General features: G+C 34.9%; 1 protein-coding gene across 1 annotated transcript in view; it reads right to left on the reverse strand.

Moving 5' to 3' along the window:
* ARAP2 (ArfGAP with RhoGAP domain, ankyrin repeat and PH domain 2) overlaps nucleotides 1–17,154 on the reverse strand; it is a 117,686-nt gene that overhangs the window by 43,138 nt on the left and 57,394 nt on the right. The window contains exons 14-18 of the mRNA XM_030449915.1: nucleotides 16,821–16,955; nucleotides 11,820–11,964; nucleotides 9,491–9,593; nucleotides 8,655–8,853; nucleotides 6,565–6,628 (exon numbers count right to left, since the gene is read on the reverse strand). Of these exons, the coding sequence (XP_030305775.1) occupies nucleotides 6,565–6,628; nucleotides 8,655–8,853; nucleotides 9,491–9,593; nucleotides 11,820–11,964; nucleotides 16,821–16,955 (646 nt within the window). The remainder of the gene's footprint in view (nucleotides 1–6,564; nucleotides 6,629–8,654; nucleotides 8,854–9,490; nucleotides 9,594–11,819; nucleotides 11,965–16,820; nucleotides 16,956–17,154) is intronic.

A 17,154-nucleotide genomic window follows, 5' to 3' on the forward strand; every position in this document is an offset into this window, starting at 1 on the left:
CTACTCTGGCATTGCTATCTTGATAGGAAGTGAGGATGCAGTCTGTGCACACACTGACCAGGATCTTAAGTACTCTCATGTTCCACCACACAGGCTGCCATTCAGTAGCAGAGCAGGAGACGCTAAGAAGTTTCATCTTACTGATGCTCCTTTTAAAATCTCCCTACTTCATGACTTCAAATGTCATGCCACACATTCCTGGCTAGCAGAAACACTCAGCCTCCTTCTTCCATTTAAGAAAAGCCAATAATTTGCACACAGCTCTCAAAGTTTTACAGAGAAATAAGTGTGCCTAATTCAATACTTTCAAACTTTTTCTGACAGCCTGTCAGAACAGATATTCTACACAGGCAGTTCTAAAGCAATGGCCTCCAAACAACACATCACCCAAACATCCTCTCATCTTGCTGTAGCCATGTATCAGAGAAAATGAAAAAGCTTGAATTGAGTGGAAAAGAGTCTGACAGAGCATGTTACACTCCTCCTTCAGCACTACTACTCACAGATCAACAGAGGTTAGGACAATGATTTATAAAAGATTTATATTGCTTCTCAACACAAGAGATGCAGACATACATGCATATTACTGTCTCTATTTTCCCTCCAGAGCAGAAAACTCTGCATTATGGTTTCATGCAAAACGATAAATGAAAGTCTCAACAGATAATTTTTTGTTATCTCAAGAATTACAATACGTACAGGAAGCAGCAAAATGTAAAGTGAAAATATTATTACTTCTAAACAAGAAAAGGGCAACTGCTGTATATCAATGAGGGTGCCAGGAGGACAGAACAAAAATAGCAGTTTATTGAATTTCAAAGGTAATTTAAACTTATCTATATTTTTTCAGAGATATGAAGGTTTAAATCATGTGTTTGCCAATCCACTGTCATGATATATGAATTTTGTAAACTATGTGAAAAACACCATCCTGTATTCTATGGATCTTCCCTGCAATGCATCACATTAGCAAAACCAGATCAGAACTAAACGAAGATGATGCTCTCAGTTTTATACAATTTGGAAAGCTGAGAAAAATTCAAATTACAGTGGAAAAAGTGGAAAAGGTTACTTAAAAAATAAAAAAGGAAATGGGGTATCTCTTTAAGCAGCAGTTCTATTGCACCAACCCTTCCATAACAGAGAAGCTACTGGTAAAAAATAAAAAAGTGAAAAATCTTTGTTATTGTGGAACTTAGACCATTCATGGAAAATAACTGATTATTTTTTTAAAAATTACTAACTTTTCTCAGTCAAAAAATTCCCACAGAAGTCACATAAGTCAGATAAGTCAGAGAAGCAATTTCAGCCTTTACTAAAACACCATAAAAGAGAAGCAGGGAAAAATGGAAATTAAACTGGTACCAGACACAGTTCAGAATTCAGTCAATTTACTGCAGAGGAGGCTTAAAAAGCTCATCTCAAACCACAGTATTTTTGGTGGAGTGAGCAAACCTAGGATACATTTAAATCATAAGAACATACAACAATGTATGAATAAGATTAGGCATTCTTTCTAATTTTAACACTCTCAGCCAAACTTCAAAACATTATTTGCCTACTTGGAAAGCATTTGTGGTTCTCCATGAACCTGGAAAGAACCATGCAAAGGGGAAATGTTACCAGCAGGAAAGTAGAACTTTCCCCAAAGCACAGTTTAAATCCTCTACAGAACTTCATGAAGGAATAAAAAGAGCTTTGCAGATCTAGCTTCTGCCTTTCATATCCGTGTCATCAATCCCTTCCATCCAGTTTGAAGAGGCAGTAATAATAAGAAATTGATGTATTTCTCACTCAACTAATTGCTGTTGGCAAAACATAAAGATATACTAAATGAAAGGCATAAGACTAAGCATCTAAACACATGCTGAAGTGCACTGATGTCCCATGTACCACAAAACCTGAGCAGTTTAATGCCAAAAATATTTCTCAACTTAGAAGTAATTATGTTTGAAATAATTTTTCTTGCGATGTTTACAAAGACCTATCATGCAGAATAAAAACTGCTTTGGACTCTAAACACAAATGCATTCCTACAACATGTACTTATTGTCTTCTACAGTATGGTTACGTATGTACTACTACTTTCAGTTAAAAAAACATGGTAAAGACAACACAGTAGTGACTATATGCTGAATAATGGCAGGGTTTTTGTTCTGTTAAATATGTAACACATACAACCCATACCCACGAAATTAGTAATTTAAGCATTCAAACAAGAAAGCCTGAAAACATAGATTTCTGCCTTAGTGAATGGAGGCAATTTAATTGGCAGAAATGAGAGCTGTCCAAGAACACGTAGTCTCAGCAAGAAGGAAGCTACCACTGTTAGTTTTTCAACCTTATCACGGACTGCCATAACATTCTTCTGCACTGGTAGCCAGAGAGACAACATACATGTGCAGGCTTTGTCCAAACAGTGCAAAAGCTTTAACACATCTTGCAAAGTCCGCTAGCTTTACCTATGTCTTTGCTGCACAACTGTGCACTGGGAAAGCAGATTTTGGGTAAGGGCTGCAGGGAGGAAGGGTGAGAAGCAGACACCAGCACAACCCAGTGCCCTCCAGCAAATTTCAAGTTTATTCTAATAACCCACATGCATGCCTGAAAGCAGAAGTGCTATGCTATGAAATTCACTGCTATGAAATCACATTGCAACAGAAGCAGGGCAATTCCTGTAATAATTACAGACACATAACAAAGACCAGCAATATTCCTGAATATTAAGGACTTACCTCCAGCACACCATACTTGAAGCAAAAAGTAATTTCATTCATCCAAGCATTCTGTTTAGATTAGTTCTGGATTCTAGAATTTTGTACTTATAACTCCATTTTACAAGAACTATTACTATCACCAAAGGGTTAAGAAGAAAGCATAGTAATTAATGAACCATCAGCATAAAGAAATGGCGCCAGTACACAGGGAAGGTTTACTATCTGTAATAAGAAAGAGCTAACTACAAGAGAAGCATAACAGGGAGAAAAAAAGAGGCACCATCTGGATTACATTATGGCCTGAAAACATTCACTGACACCTAAGAGAGCTTAAATGATTACAGGAAAAAAAATACCCAAAAAACAAAAACATTTAAAATTGAATTGCTGCACAGCTGTTTTTCCTTAAAGTATGGCTTTTGAGTTTTTACATTAAACTTTACAGATTGCATATATATTTTATAATCACTATATCCAGTTGTTTTCAGCCACCTTTCTTTTCTTCAGTGTACACATCCCTCTTCTGAACTCTACAGAAGCAACTTCTTCACCTATCTGACATGCAACTTCTGTTTGGATGGCAAAAAGAGATGAGGTGCCATCAGTTACTTCATAAACAGGTACAAGAGATTAAGGGAAAAAATAGGAAAAATGAACACAGAGCAAACCAGAGGACATCTTTGTGTGAAACAGAAATCTGGAAAACTTTGTAGTTTCTAATTTGAACACAAGAATCATTTTAACGATGAAAGAGGAACATAAGAAGAGGTGAATGGCCATCAGGTGATTGCATAATGGAACAGTTTTCCCAGAAGTCAGGATTTACAGATAGGCTGGAGAGAGTTCTAACAAGTTAAAAATATATTCCAACCAAGACCAGAGTGCAATAAAATTTCAATAGGTGCTACAAAAGTGAGTGTGCTCCTCTCTGATTTACCTTAGCAAAGATACCCAAAGACAAACATGAAGCACCTTTGAGACGTGAAAAAAATAATCCAATAGGAGAAAAAGAGTAGAAAAAGACTAGCATTATTGTGAACATTTAGGGAGCACGTCCATCAGCAGTATCCAAAAGAGAAAGTCTTTTTGCTTTGAACGTGTTTTAGTCTGGTTCAGCCTCTCATATAAGCTATTACTTTGCAATGTATAATATGATTACCTCATTTTATTTCTCGGTTGGTAGTATTCTTTTGCTCAATGTGTCAGAGAATAAATGAACAGCAAGGTGCTAAGTAGAGAAAGAGTGGCTTGCATTCATACCAAAGATACTTCAGAAAAACCTCACATTCCTCTTGGCAGTACTGAATTCTTTTATTCAGAAGCTGGAAAGCATTATGCACCCTGCAGCCCAAAATCAACTGTAAATTCTTCCTCTGAATAGTTATGGATCAGATCAACATTCAACTTATGTACCCCAAGAATTTAATATAGATATAAATTTACTACGTATTTTTAAAAGTCCAGAATTCATAGTTTTGTTACATTATAATTATTTCAGCAGCAAGACTTGAAGATTTCATAGTTCTGAAACTCTTCTGTATTCAATCATTCTAAAGCACGAAGTTCACTTTTAATGGGAAAGGTGTCAAAGAAAAAAAAAGAGCGATATAATGTATGATTTCCCTAATTTGAAGAAAGACAGAAGTATTTGTATGTGATTGGAAGTTAGTTTTAAGTCAGTAATAAAAACAACAGAAGAAGAGTACAAGCTTCAGTAAGAATATATTCAAGTTATTTTCATCATCTTTTCTAATAAAATTTAGCAAGATCACAGAGTCACAGAATGGTGTGGGCTGAAAGGGACCTTAAAGACCATCTAGTTCCAAACTCCTGCCATGTGCAGGGACACCTCTAACTAGATCAGGTTGCTCAAAGCCCCTTCCAACCTGGCTCTGAACACTTCCATGGAGGGGGCAGCTACAACTTCCCTGGGCAACCTGTGCCAGTGTCTCACACAGAGATGCTGTAACACAACAACAACACCTAGTTGTTTATGCAAAAGACAGTGGAATTTTTTTTTGCTTTGCTATGTGTTTTTTAAACAAAATTTTCCTAATCCTGGAAAAATCTTACTTATTTTGTTTCACTCTCATAGTACTATTGGTTTGGTTTTATAATTTATCCTGCATTTAAGTGACTAACAAATTAGCATGAAAGTTGTCAACAGATCAGAATACAGGGTCTCTTCCAAGTGATCCATCTACGTCAAAGTTGGCATTAGAGAAGCACTGCTATAAAATAGCAGAAAAAGTAGGAAAACCTAGAAATGATGATATGTCGATCACTTGACACTGATGATGTCTCAAAGGTGTTTATTTATCTAAAGCTTGGAGGTGCAGGAGAAGGATTGCTGGGTTTGTTGCCATTTACAGTACTTGAGTCTAAAGATAAAGGTGAATTAATACTTAATCGCTTTCCACACACACACACACACACACATTAAATTTCTTATCACTGCAAGATGCAGTTTCATGCAACTGTGCTGAACACCTGGATACCACCTTTGGAGTAATATCCTGAGCAAAAATCACTGTGCCAAAGTTTATATACCCATATGGCATTTAATGGCTAAGATAATAACTATGACTTTAAATTCCTTACTGCAGACTTCAGTGAAGAAAAATTAAACATATTCATGGCCACCATAAATCAGCCAGTGTCCCTGTTGAAATTATTTTCAAACAGTTCAGATTTTCCATTAAGCTATTACAGCAATTCAGGGAAAACCTACCCTCACTTGACAGAAATATTATAATGAAAGAAATAATAAAAGTTGACTTGGAGATACAAGTTTTGCTCAGCACTGGTATTTGAAATTAGATGCACAGTTTCTATTAATCTTTAGGCCTGCACCTCGAATAGGATGCCTCTGGCTCCCTGGTTGATCTACGCAGCTTACTTATCACTGAATTTTTCAGTAAAGTCTTTTTTAAAAAAAAACAACAAAAAAGGACCCCAAAAAACAAATAAAAAACAAAGCCCCCAAAAACCAACAGGAAGAAGTGTTTGTTCCTGATCTGCATCACCTTACTGAATTCTGGAACTTAAACAGGATCTTATAAAGAGTTAAAATTCAGAACACACAAGTTACAGTAAGTTTCTCCAACTCTGACTGATTTCAAAGTACCTGTGGTTTGCTGTTTTTTCCCCCAATGAAAACAATCCTTCTATATTAACCTATTACTTGCTGTTTGGAAGACTGCGTAAAGACAATGCCACTACTCACAATGAAGTTTCCCCTGCAATCTATCACTGAAATAACAAATCCCCAACCTAATCTAACTTTCATCCTTAAATTTGTACCCAGACATGAGGTAGAAACAACACACTTCATTTCAAGTTTCAGTCTCACTATATCCAAGGGAGTCATCTCAACAGATTACCCACTTGGAAATGGACATGGATCACGTTTGCTCCACAACTCTATTTTTTCTTTACAATAATACTAACCACTGGACTCACTCCTACCCTCTCTATCCTGATATACACAAATTGAGACACAGAATTCTGTGACAAGTGATTAGTAAATTGAGAGGTAGGTGGCAAATTCTCCAAAGAGGTACTCTTTCTTCACATGGTAAAAGAAGTTGGGTCCTTTTGAACAAACCACTACTGGCAGACTAATCTGAATGGGAATAATTTTGTCAGTGGGACAAATGCTTTTAATAAGCAATACTTGTTAGCATTTCCTGACACAAACATAAAACATAATTAACACAGAAAGACTTTGCCTCCTACAAAAACTCTGCGAATTTACTCACTCTCTAGCAATCACAAGTGGAAAATCTCCACTTCTCAGACATCAATATAAAAGCAGATCAAAGCTTTATTCAGATGGGAATCTTACCTTCCTTTTTCAACAAGCAGCAGGACATCTATTTTCTCTCCATTTTGCATCACACTACTGATTGCTGAAAACAACACACACACACGTTCGTATGATCTACACAAATATATACAGCCAAACACATATATGCACATGTAGCTATGTTTTTTCAAAATTATATTCAGTGACAACAGGAGCACAGAATTCTTCAACATTTCAAATAAAGAAAGCTGCTAATAATAGAAACAAAACTCAAAAAATACCATAATGCTCTCACATTTACAGGAAAAATTGAGAAAATTTAGTAAGAAAAGCTAAACAGGTATTTATTAATGTGAAAATAGGCTCTGGTGTTTTGTTGTATTAAAATTAAGCTTATAAATACAAATTTTGTAAGACACAACGATTCAGGAGCAAGATGGATTTTTTAATCAATTTATTTACTTGCACTCTAATGGCTGCAGATATTTACCACAGCATGAGTTATATGTTATAGTATGAAGAACACTGACACTCTTCTTTGTGTTGCCTTATGCCTTTCCTGCTTAGAAAAAGAACCCTTCAAAACACTTAAAGAAAATGTAATACAGAAAATAGATCTGGATAGCTTCCAGTAATGGTGCCTGTACTGTTCACAATAAGTATACTGTACACAATTCTAACAACAGTAAATAACAAGTAACCTATTTACCAATTCAAAATTTAGAAAAGTATTTCAGAATTTAGGAATTTACATATATAAACCACATCTTCTGTCCACCAATTCCCAGAGATGGTAAAGTCCTGAATAGCAGTGAAGCTGAACAAACATATTCTGATGCACATTATATGATGGTTCTGTATCACACGTGCTCCTGGGATCACTCACATTTACCAAGAGAGTGTATAGAAGGTAACTGACTACACCTCCACTGGTGCTTGATTATTTGGCAAGTTTCAGCTACACAATTCAGTCTTAATAGTGAAGTAAATTTATTTGGGGAACCCTGAGATCAAAAGACAGGAGTATAGGTATGACTCTGCTATACAACTAATATTTGAAAATTAAAACACAAGCAAAAATTATTTTTAATGGAAAATTAAACTTGCATTTCATTGCCATACTTGAGAAATGCAGATTTCTGATGCTGAAATGATGAGTGTAGGGAGAAATTACAGTTGCATTATCAAAATTAATACCAGAAACAGTTCTTCTAGTGCTTAACTTCTTAATTCTTGATCAAGATCAAAAAAGTATTCACAAGATGGAGTCAAAAATATTTCTGAATCAATAACCACTTTTACAATGTTATTCACAGCAAATGTAAGGTTTCAGTAAATAAACAGTAGAAAAGCCAATGGCATTTAGTCAAATTTTTGCAGAACAGTCTACAATCTCATAGCATTTACAAAGAGGACCATCAATAAATACCTAAATTTTCTTCTTTATGATAGCTTAATATAACACCTTGAATTATTTTTACTTTCCAACATAACATATTTCCTTGTTCAATATAAAAATAAGTAGGACAGAAGGAGTATACAGAGCATAATTACAGAAAATTATATAAAATCGGTCATGGAAAACCATTTGTATAAATACTGTTATCTTTCCAAGTTACGATATTGAGCAAAGAATATTTTTAGTTTCAGGAAAAAATAAAAAGTCTATTAGTCTGTAAAATAGTTTTCTAAGAGAACTGTAATTTTTCCCGTACATTTCAGTGTTTTAAAACTAGGCCTGTCAATCATCTTAAGAACACATTCTGCAATGAGTATTTCTTCCCTGTCAAAAATATGAGACAATAATCCCAAAAGGTCACGTATTATTATTCAATTCTGTACTCCTGTAAGAAAGATACTGCTGCACCTAGAACAAAAATTGTCTTGGTTCATTATGAAGCTGTGAAAAATCTTTCTAGCATGTGCCACTAATTGGGGAAAAAAATCCAAGACAGAAATTTACCAACTCCAAATTTTTATGGGAGTGTGAAGAGCATCTGGCTCATGCAAAGGCACAGTTACTAAACTCTGTAATGTTTACGACTTAAAAACGTAACAGGAATGATCTTAAAAGTGAATTAATTCCATAGAGTATTTCCTTAATTGTAGATGTTAAGCAAAGTTCTTACTTAGTTCTTGCAACCTCCTTAGATATATGGAATCTTCTTCAGCATTCTCCATCTCAAGACAAAAATAAAGGCTCGACTTCTCTATAGCAAACCAGCCTTTTCTCCACTGATCCAGGCTATGGCAATCTTTGTAGTACAGCTGCCCAATCAGGTCACAGTCTCTCTCTAATAAACCTTCAGCCACAGGGGGAACAAAATGCTACAAAGAAAATGGGGCAAGTCAGACAAAGAAAAAAATAAACTCTCTTCCCCCCAAAAAAGCCCCACAAATCAAGATACTGCAAATCTTTAAGACTTGGGGATTAAAGCCATGGTAAAAAAGTGAGGCTTTAAGATTCATCATTCATAAGCCTATATGTATGCTGAACTTAAGCCATAAAATCAGGTATAACATAGTTTTTCCATTCATATTCTACGACTGAAATGTTTTTGTTTTTTAAACTACAGTTGATTTAATTAGTAATGTGACAGCATTTGGTACTGTACAAAATACAGTGCTGCTCTATGAATTCTGTTTCAGCAAGAACAGGATTGAAACCATATACAACTTAGCTTGAATAAATTATTATATATGTATATACTAAAGCATCTTTAATATATTCTTATGGTCGCCATTAAACTGTTGCTTCAATTTCTTTTCAATTTTATTTAATTACCTTGCTTCAAACATTGAATCACAGAAGTTATTTCTTCTTGCTGCACAAGAAAGTTTTGCCCCTAAGATAGACCAGTATTCATGAAGAATGGCTTCTCAAAGGATTTTAAGCTAATAATGACACTTTACTCTTTGTGCAAAGGCTCTTGGCCTAACTGGAAAAAATAATTATCAGAATTACCTTAGCTATTGCCCATGTCCATTTTCTTTGTGAATATGCAGTTTCAGCTCCAAACAGAAAAACACGCTCTGACATTAAGTAGATTTCAAAGGTAAAGATGTCCCTAAAGGAAGCAAGGGGAAAAAACCAGCTGTATGTCATCCTCCTAACAACTGAAATACAAGAGCCCCAATTCTCTCTAGTTTTTCATTGTTTCATACTTAAGGAATGCAATCTATTTGCAATTACTCCAATTTTACAAGTACAACCAACGTAATGGAGTATTTTATAACATAACACGATCAAAGTGCAATTCAGGTAACAAGTGTTTATAGGTTACTACAATATTTATCTTTTTTTTCACTAACTGAAATCAATAGAAATGTTTACATATAGTCATTAACATTCACAGGGAATTCTTTTGCTTCTGAAAGTTAATGTAATTTTAGCAAGCATATTTTTGTGATGCATATAAACCCTTTTTTTTTTTTTTAGGTCAAAGATAAACATTCCAGCTCACTGATTCACAAGTTGTACACAAGCTAACACCTAGTCACAGAAATACTGATTCCAAGGGACTTTCACATCACTTGACCTTGTCTCCTGCTCAAAACGGGACAATAACCATAGATCAGAACAGGAATGAAAAGCCTTGAAAACCTTCAAGGAGGGAAGCCTTGAAGCTCTCACCAGCCTGTTCTGTTCTCCACCACCCTTCTAAGGGAGAGGTCTTCCCTCTTCTCCAGCCTGATCAAGGGCACTGCCACTGCCTCTATCACACACCAAACCAAGAGTTTGGTTCTGTCATGTTTATGATTACCCTTTCAAGTTGCTGTAGGTCAAGTTCTTAAAGGTTTTTTGGTGGGGAAGTCTTCTGGGTTTTTATTTATTTTTAGAAAGTGTATCATTGTTTAAACAGATGTATCGTGTTTTTCCATTTTTAACTAACAAACAATAAGGATAAAGAAAAAAAACAGTTGAAATTGCAGATTAATTTGTGAAGTAAATATCATGCTGGATTTAGGGACTGTTTTTAACTTATAAATTATGGTCCATGAATTCATAGTGTGATTTTTGTCTGTAACTTTCCCTAGAACTGCCACAGATGGCACATGCTTTTGCCTTTTGATGCTGAAGATTAATATTCGTCTACATTTGGAGAACTGAACATGAGTCAGTCTCCTCATTTTTAGTAACTTCTTTGAAAATTTTAAGTAAATACTTAATTCTGACTACATGAAATAGCAAATTTAGAGAAATATCTCATAAAACTTGCATGTAAAAACAGCTGCAGGTTAGTCATTTCCTAAAAGTGAAGTATTCAGCCAACATATTTTTAATTTATGTATTATACTGATGTAGCATGCAACAGGTTTGACTTGGTAACAGGTGTGACTTTTTTTTATTTGTTTTTTTCCTGGCTACCACAAAGCTATGCTACTGCAGAAAAGTGAAGGCCACCTTCACTGTATTTTGCACCATGTTGAAGCATCACCATGTTTCAGGATTTTTACCCTCTGCCTACCCTTTGTCTCTTTAGTACCTAAGTCCTTTCTTAATGTTGCCCTTTCCAGAAGCTTACTGAATAGACAGTTTTCTTTGCAGACACTTTTACTTTTTCACTACAAATGTTACAGGATATTACTGTAGAAAGAACTTGTTATTTTATATACATACATATAAAAAATCTTAAAAGGAAGTGCCACTGAGTTTGTTAGATCGAAAGTATGGTTTAAACAAAAATGTTGCCCTTAAGTAATCAAGTTCTACTGGCATGCAACTCAGATTTAAGTGAATCTCCATATGATGTTTTTAATGGCAAATGTGATACAAGAGAGTTGTAAGAGAAAAAGACCACAAAATAGTTATCTTCAAACTATTACAATGTTCAACAGTAACACTGTTGTCTTCAACTGTGAAGAACAAAGAATGGGTTTCAAAGACCAAGAGATTTGTGATCAAAGCAGGAAACCTTGCAGAGAACTCTTATCTGCTGCATTATTATCAGGAAGAAAGAGAAGAGAGTGAGAGTTTTGGCTTAAGGCAGAGGTCAAGCCCAGAAAGATGGTCATTAATTGTTCAATTTATCATCACATAACCTTTCAAGGACTAAGAATATGCATTACAGTTTTAATAAGAAACAGATGTATCTAATTTATTATGCCCTTTTAAATTACCCTAACATTTTCATTATGTCACTGTAAAAATAAATAAAAAAATAAAAAACCAAATACAATTTAATGCTTATTTCTTGAAGTCAAAATTCAGGAAAAAATAAGCAGCTCTAAAAACCCAAAGAAAAACCTTAAAAATACCTGTTGCAAAGTGAAATATTAATTTGGGAACCTACCCTCTATTCAAAAAGAAGTCTGACTTGTGCACTACAAGACAGATCACTTCATTGATGTCAATCATACCATGAGGAGTAGTAGTTTTATCATTTTCATAGTAGCTCAGAAAGCCACTTTCCAAAGTACACCATCTTTTGTTGAAATCTGTGATTAAAGCAATAACAGAAAAGTTAGTTGACATAATAATAAAAATTACATCTTCCTATAGAGGTTCCCTCAGAGGATTCATAGCTCAACACCATAGCTCAACATCAACAGTTTTACAATGAAATCTCAGTTTCAATGGCTTCAGTGGGCCAGGAAATCAATGTCTATGTTGATACTACTTAACATATAGAAACTCTAGCATGGTCATTTAAGAAAAGAGTATTTCAAGTATCTCATACTTATTTTTACTTTATAAGCATATTAAATTGGTTTGTAAGTGAACTTTACCACTTGTAGGGCTATTACTTCACTTGCTGTGGAACTTGATGTTAGAAGAGCTGCACAATACCCTGTTACATGTTTAGCAGCAGAAATTTAAGCAAAAAAAAAAAACAAAACACATTCTACAAAGTTAGGAACACTGAAAGCTACAAGAACAATGTATATCACAAGAGCTGATAGTACAATGAGTAAATCACAGAATGTAGAATAAAAAAAAGCTACTTTTTCATATTAGTGGACCTAGAGACCAAAACCACCAATCTGTCTTTGTTTGGAAATGCTGGGGTGTTCACTGACTGTTACAAGGTAAAGGAAAACAATTTAAGTCTTTCAAATAATCTGGAAAATACAATGTCATATATGCCAGAACTGGTATCCACACTACTAGCAAACAGAAGGAAGACATTCTCAGATGTTCTGCTATTTATCTGATTAAATTTAAAAACAAAAACCAACCAAAATATTAGGGGATAACAAACTGAAGAACATAAAAACTAACAGAACCCTTCCCAGGTACATCAGTGGTTGAGTTCAGTTCTCCTACTGCAAGCCCAAGTGTCAGATAGTAAAGAAATTATAGAGAATTTCCTAGCCAGAAAATAGCTATACCCATTTCATGATGGCATGGCTGACATTAGAATGAACTGGAGATCTCTTTTGTTGCTATTCACATATATTCCTGGCAAGGGTAAATTCATTTAGCAACACTGTAATTTACAGAATGCTAAGATTTGTAGAGTGTTTTCTTTGTGTAACAATTTGCAGTTGCCGAGCATGCTTAAATTAACTAGTTAAGAATTCTATCTTCAAATAACTCTGAAACAGATGTACTGGAGTAACTTGTAATTGCCATACAGACATTAAAAACAAAACCAAACCAAAAAAGGGTATAGAAAAAAGCCTGCAGGTTAACTTAGAAGTATTATTTGTGTAAGTATATTTAGGACCACATCTACTCTCTAGATATGAATCTAATATATAAATATAGTACATGATATAGTATATTGACATGACATAGGAACCTTATCTAATGGAAGGTGTCCTTGCCCATGCAGGAGGGTTGGAACTGGATCATCTTTAAGGTCCCTTCCAACCCTAACAATTCAATGATTCTATGTTATTGACTATTTGCTACTCAAAATATTCATGCATTCATTCTATCTTACACTAGTTCTTAGAATATAATTTGAAGTGTATCTCTTCCCACCACTACAGAGTAGTAAATCAAAGAGAAAATAATCTGCTTATTGCTATAATCTCAAAATTCCTTGAATAGCTGCACATATTCTGGTAAAGTGTGAGAATTTGGTAGAACAGCTCTGAAAAACAAAACAATCAAAAGAACAAAAATCAGTACAAAAATCAAACAAAAAACCCCAAAGTGCAGCTGCAGTTAATGGATATGTACTTAGTGTGTTATCTGATATTGAACCCAATTATTTTTTTCTGTTATTTGCTGTATGATTTATACATGTTTCATAAATTTCTCAGTACTATTTTATTAGCATTTATTAGTATGCTTCTTTCTACCTAGTTCTACTTTGCCTAAATACACATTTTAAACACCAAAATAAACATGAGATGTAGGGTTTTAAAATGCATGGGTTTACAGGAGTGGAGCACCAAATTTGGAGCTTTTGACTGCTTCGGGTTTTGTCACCCAGTTCCCCTGTTTCATCCCCAAAAGCTTGTTCTACACAATAGCTCAATGAAACTGTTACAGCTCTCAGGGACAATTTTGGTATGTCAAGGCTTTTAACTGATCATTAGCAGTTGTTAATTAACAACAACTTTCCTCAGAAGTTCTGAACCCCTGCAGCAACCACTGATTCTGCCATAATGAGAAGTACACACCAAGCTGGCTCACTGTCTCCTGCACAACCTCAAACCCAGATAATGAAGAACTGGATTGTGTTTCCTGGTGTTTCATCTGGTTGTTATAAAACTTGGATTCAATTCACAGCACTTAATTTTTTTTAATGTCCTTCTACCACTATGGCTCAGCCCACAAAGTGGTAACAGTTTTCCGTGACAACAAACACAGCACTTAAAACTTTCAGCCCTTGGCTCTACAGATAAGGCTGACAACTGCCTCAGAGATTTGTAACACTGGGAAGGACATTAACTCCAGTTTCATGGGTAGGCAGCTGAACAGGATTCTGACTTGCAATCTTTACCACAAGCAGAATTGAAAACCCTCTACAAAACAGAAAATCAAAAGCCCAGTGTACTTTGGGATAGGGGCCAAAATTAAGACAAGTGCTGTAATCCCCTGTTAGAGACTGGTGATCTCTCTTTGGCCCTGTGAGAACTCAGTTTGCAGAACTGCTTCAACAGGAAAGAGGTTGTCTAGAACTAAATGGCTAGGTCACTTTTTTGGATAATGTTACCTTCTTATTTGAATCTTCACAGGAAGAGGGAAGTAAACTATATTCCCCACACATTAGTTCTTTAACCATCAGATTATTTTTTAAGACAATAAGAAGGAAAAAAATAATCACAATCTATTCCCAACAATCTGTGATATGCACATCTCATTTCATGTCAATGAGATTTTATAGAGGCAGAAAAAGTTCTTGACATAGGGAAAAAAATAGAAAAGTGGAAAAAATAGACAGTAAGTTCTGTTTTAAACAGTGACAAACCCCTTTTGTCACAATACTTCTTACACATGGCTGAGATGTATTAGAGCTCTCAGGCAAGAGCAGTTTCTAATTCAGAATTGCAGGGGTATTTGTTGTTGATGAAAGGATGCTATTATTTCGTCTTCCTCTCCTGCCTCATTTGTTATTTGTCTTCTTAAACTGCAAATGGTCAGGGAAACCTATCTTACTATGCATCTGTAAAGCACCCATCTTCAGAAACATGACACCTGAGATGCAAATGGGTAATTCAACATTAATAGGAAACCAAAGCAAAAAACCACTCCTAAAAAAAAATCTGCTCCACCCCAAGCAAACAGAACATCTACCACCTACAAGATACTCAAAAGGTCAGAAGCCAAAACCTGAGCTAAAGGAAATCTAGTTTCTTTCCATTTACTGTATGCTCCTCCAAGGAGTAAGTGCAGTGCTAAGCAAAATGCTACCAGCAGCTTTCAAAGCACCTGCATTTTTCTCCAATAAAAAAACATGAGTGAAGACAGTCAGAATTCAGTTGCTTCTTGCCTGAGGGCTTTGTTCATAAATACTTTCAAGGCATCCTACTAACGATGCACACTTACACGGCACCTCTCCAAAAAGCACTGCAGAAGATATTCTGTGAGCATTTATAGATAAACCTTCAATCTATACAGGTATTTACAAACTTACACTACACTTCTAAAATACCATTGTGTTAGAAGAGATTAGTAGCATTGTCTTGTATCTATCTATTTTGTCTTAGAACCTTTGCATTTGTTTGTTTGCTTTTTGTTTTGGTTTGGGTTTATGTTTTGGGTTTTGTTTTGGTTTTTTTTTTTCTTTTAATGATCTAGATATAGATACAGCACAGAAGACAAGATCTGCACTTAGAGCAAGTAGTAGTGAGTTTGCAGTTATGCCTTTCTTTGCTGAATAAGCTCAGTGTATTTCCAGAACAATCCTCAAGAAAGCTACAGCAGATGTCTTGGTTAACAAGTGCCAGGCTGCTGGGAAATGCCTGTGATGGACCATTAGTCCTGTTGGTCACCTAATGCTTTCAGGTAGCTGGACCCACAGTATCATATAGAGCCTTCAAAAGCATATTTAAATGGGAGTTATGTGTTTTAACATGCTTTAATCTCCACTAAGTATTTTGAAGGCATGCACCCCAAGAATATGGGCATAATCATACCAAGTATGTATATATCAATACATGATGTCATGTCAAGCAGTATGAGAAATATGAGCACTAAGCAACCTTTAAATCACCTCAGATTTTTTAGTTCCATGTAATTAGGATATCTAGAGGGAAGAAAAATCTAGGAACACAACAAGAGAGAAAAAAGGAAATAGCACCTAGGAAAAATCAATAGTAGCCCTCCTGCTATCCTCCCCAAAAAATCATAGAAGAATAATATACACATGGTCACAAACAATATATACACAGAAGACCAGCTGTATCTATTGGAATATATATATCTCTTTGTTCCACAAAACTATTTATTATGAAGTTGTTGGAAGTGCTCATTTCCAGTTATAAAACTAAAAATTCATTAACTTGAGAAATACCCTATGTGTCAGCCCTTTGGATGCTTACTAAGAAGTCGGGAATACTTCTACGTGATTTCTAGGATTTTAGATGGGAACTACTTTTTGGCAGTTAGTAGCATCCATATAAATATCATTAAAGTGAGAAGTGTTTCTAAGTGTTTTTTATCAATAACTTGAATAATTTCTGTGTATTTGTTTTTTTTTCTGTCAACCACTGAATAAGAAGATCAAGACAATCAGTATATACTTTATCTGAAGGAGTTCTACCAAATCAAAAGAGGATATGTCATGAGAAAGACATTTTATCTTTTAAAAATTGATGCAAAAAGTTAAAAAGAACCAAATTAATCCAAATCATACATATTCATATATTATTCAAATGCATAAAAAGTGAAATACCTTCTTTTAATTTCTTCTCTGTAAGAAGCTTAGTAGTATTAGAAGAAACTTTGTATAAGAATTCACAAAGAAAGGTGGAATGTGAAGAATCTTCAGAGAAGCCACTTTCAAAACAAGTATCATAGTTGGGGAAATCTATTAAAAGACACAGAAGTAGCATATAAAACTTTAGTTATATCAGTTATAAGCATTCCTCCACATCTTTCTAACTGCTTATCAGTAGAAACACAGTTGCTCTGTGATACTACTGCACAGATGCCTCTTATTGATCAATTTTTACAATTAGAGTAAAATTATGACATATTTACCAAAAAACAGCATCGGTTCACATTTC

This window comes from Calypte anna, chromosome 4A, assembly GCF_003957555.1.
Source record: "Calypte anna isolate BGI_N300 chromosome 4A, bCalAnn1_v1.p, whole genome shotgun sequence".
Lineage (NCBI taxonomy): Eukaryota > Metazoa > Chordata > Aves > Apodiformes > Trochilidae > Calypte > Calypte anna.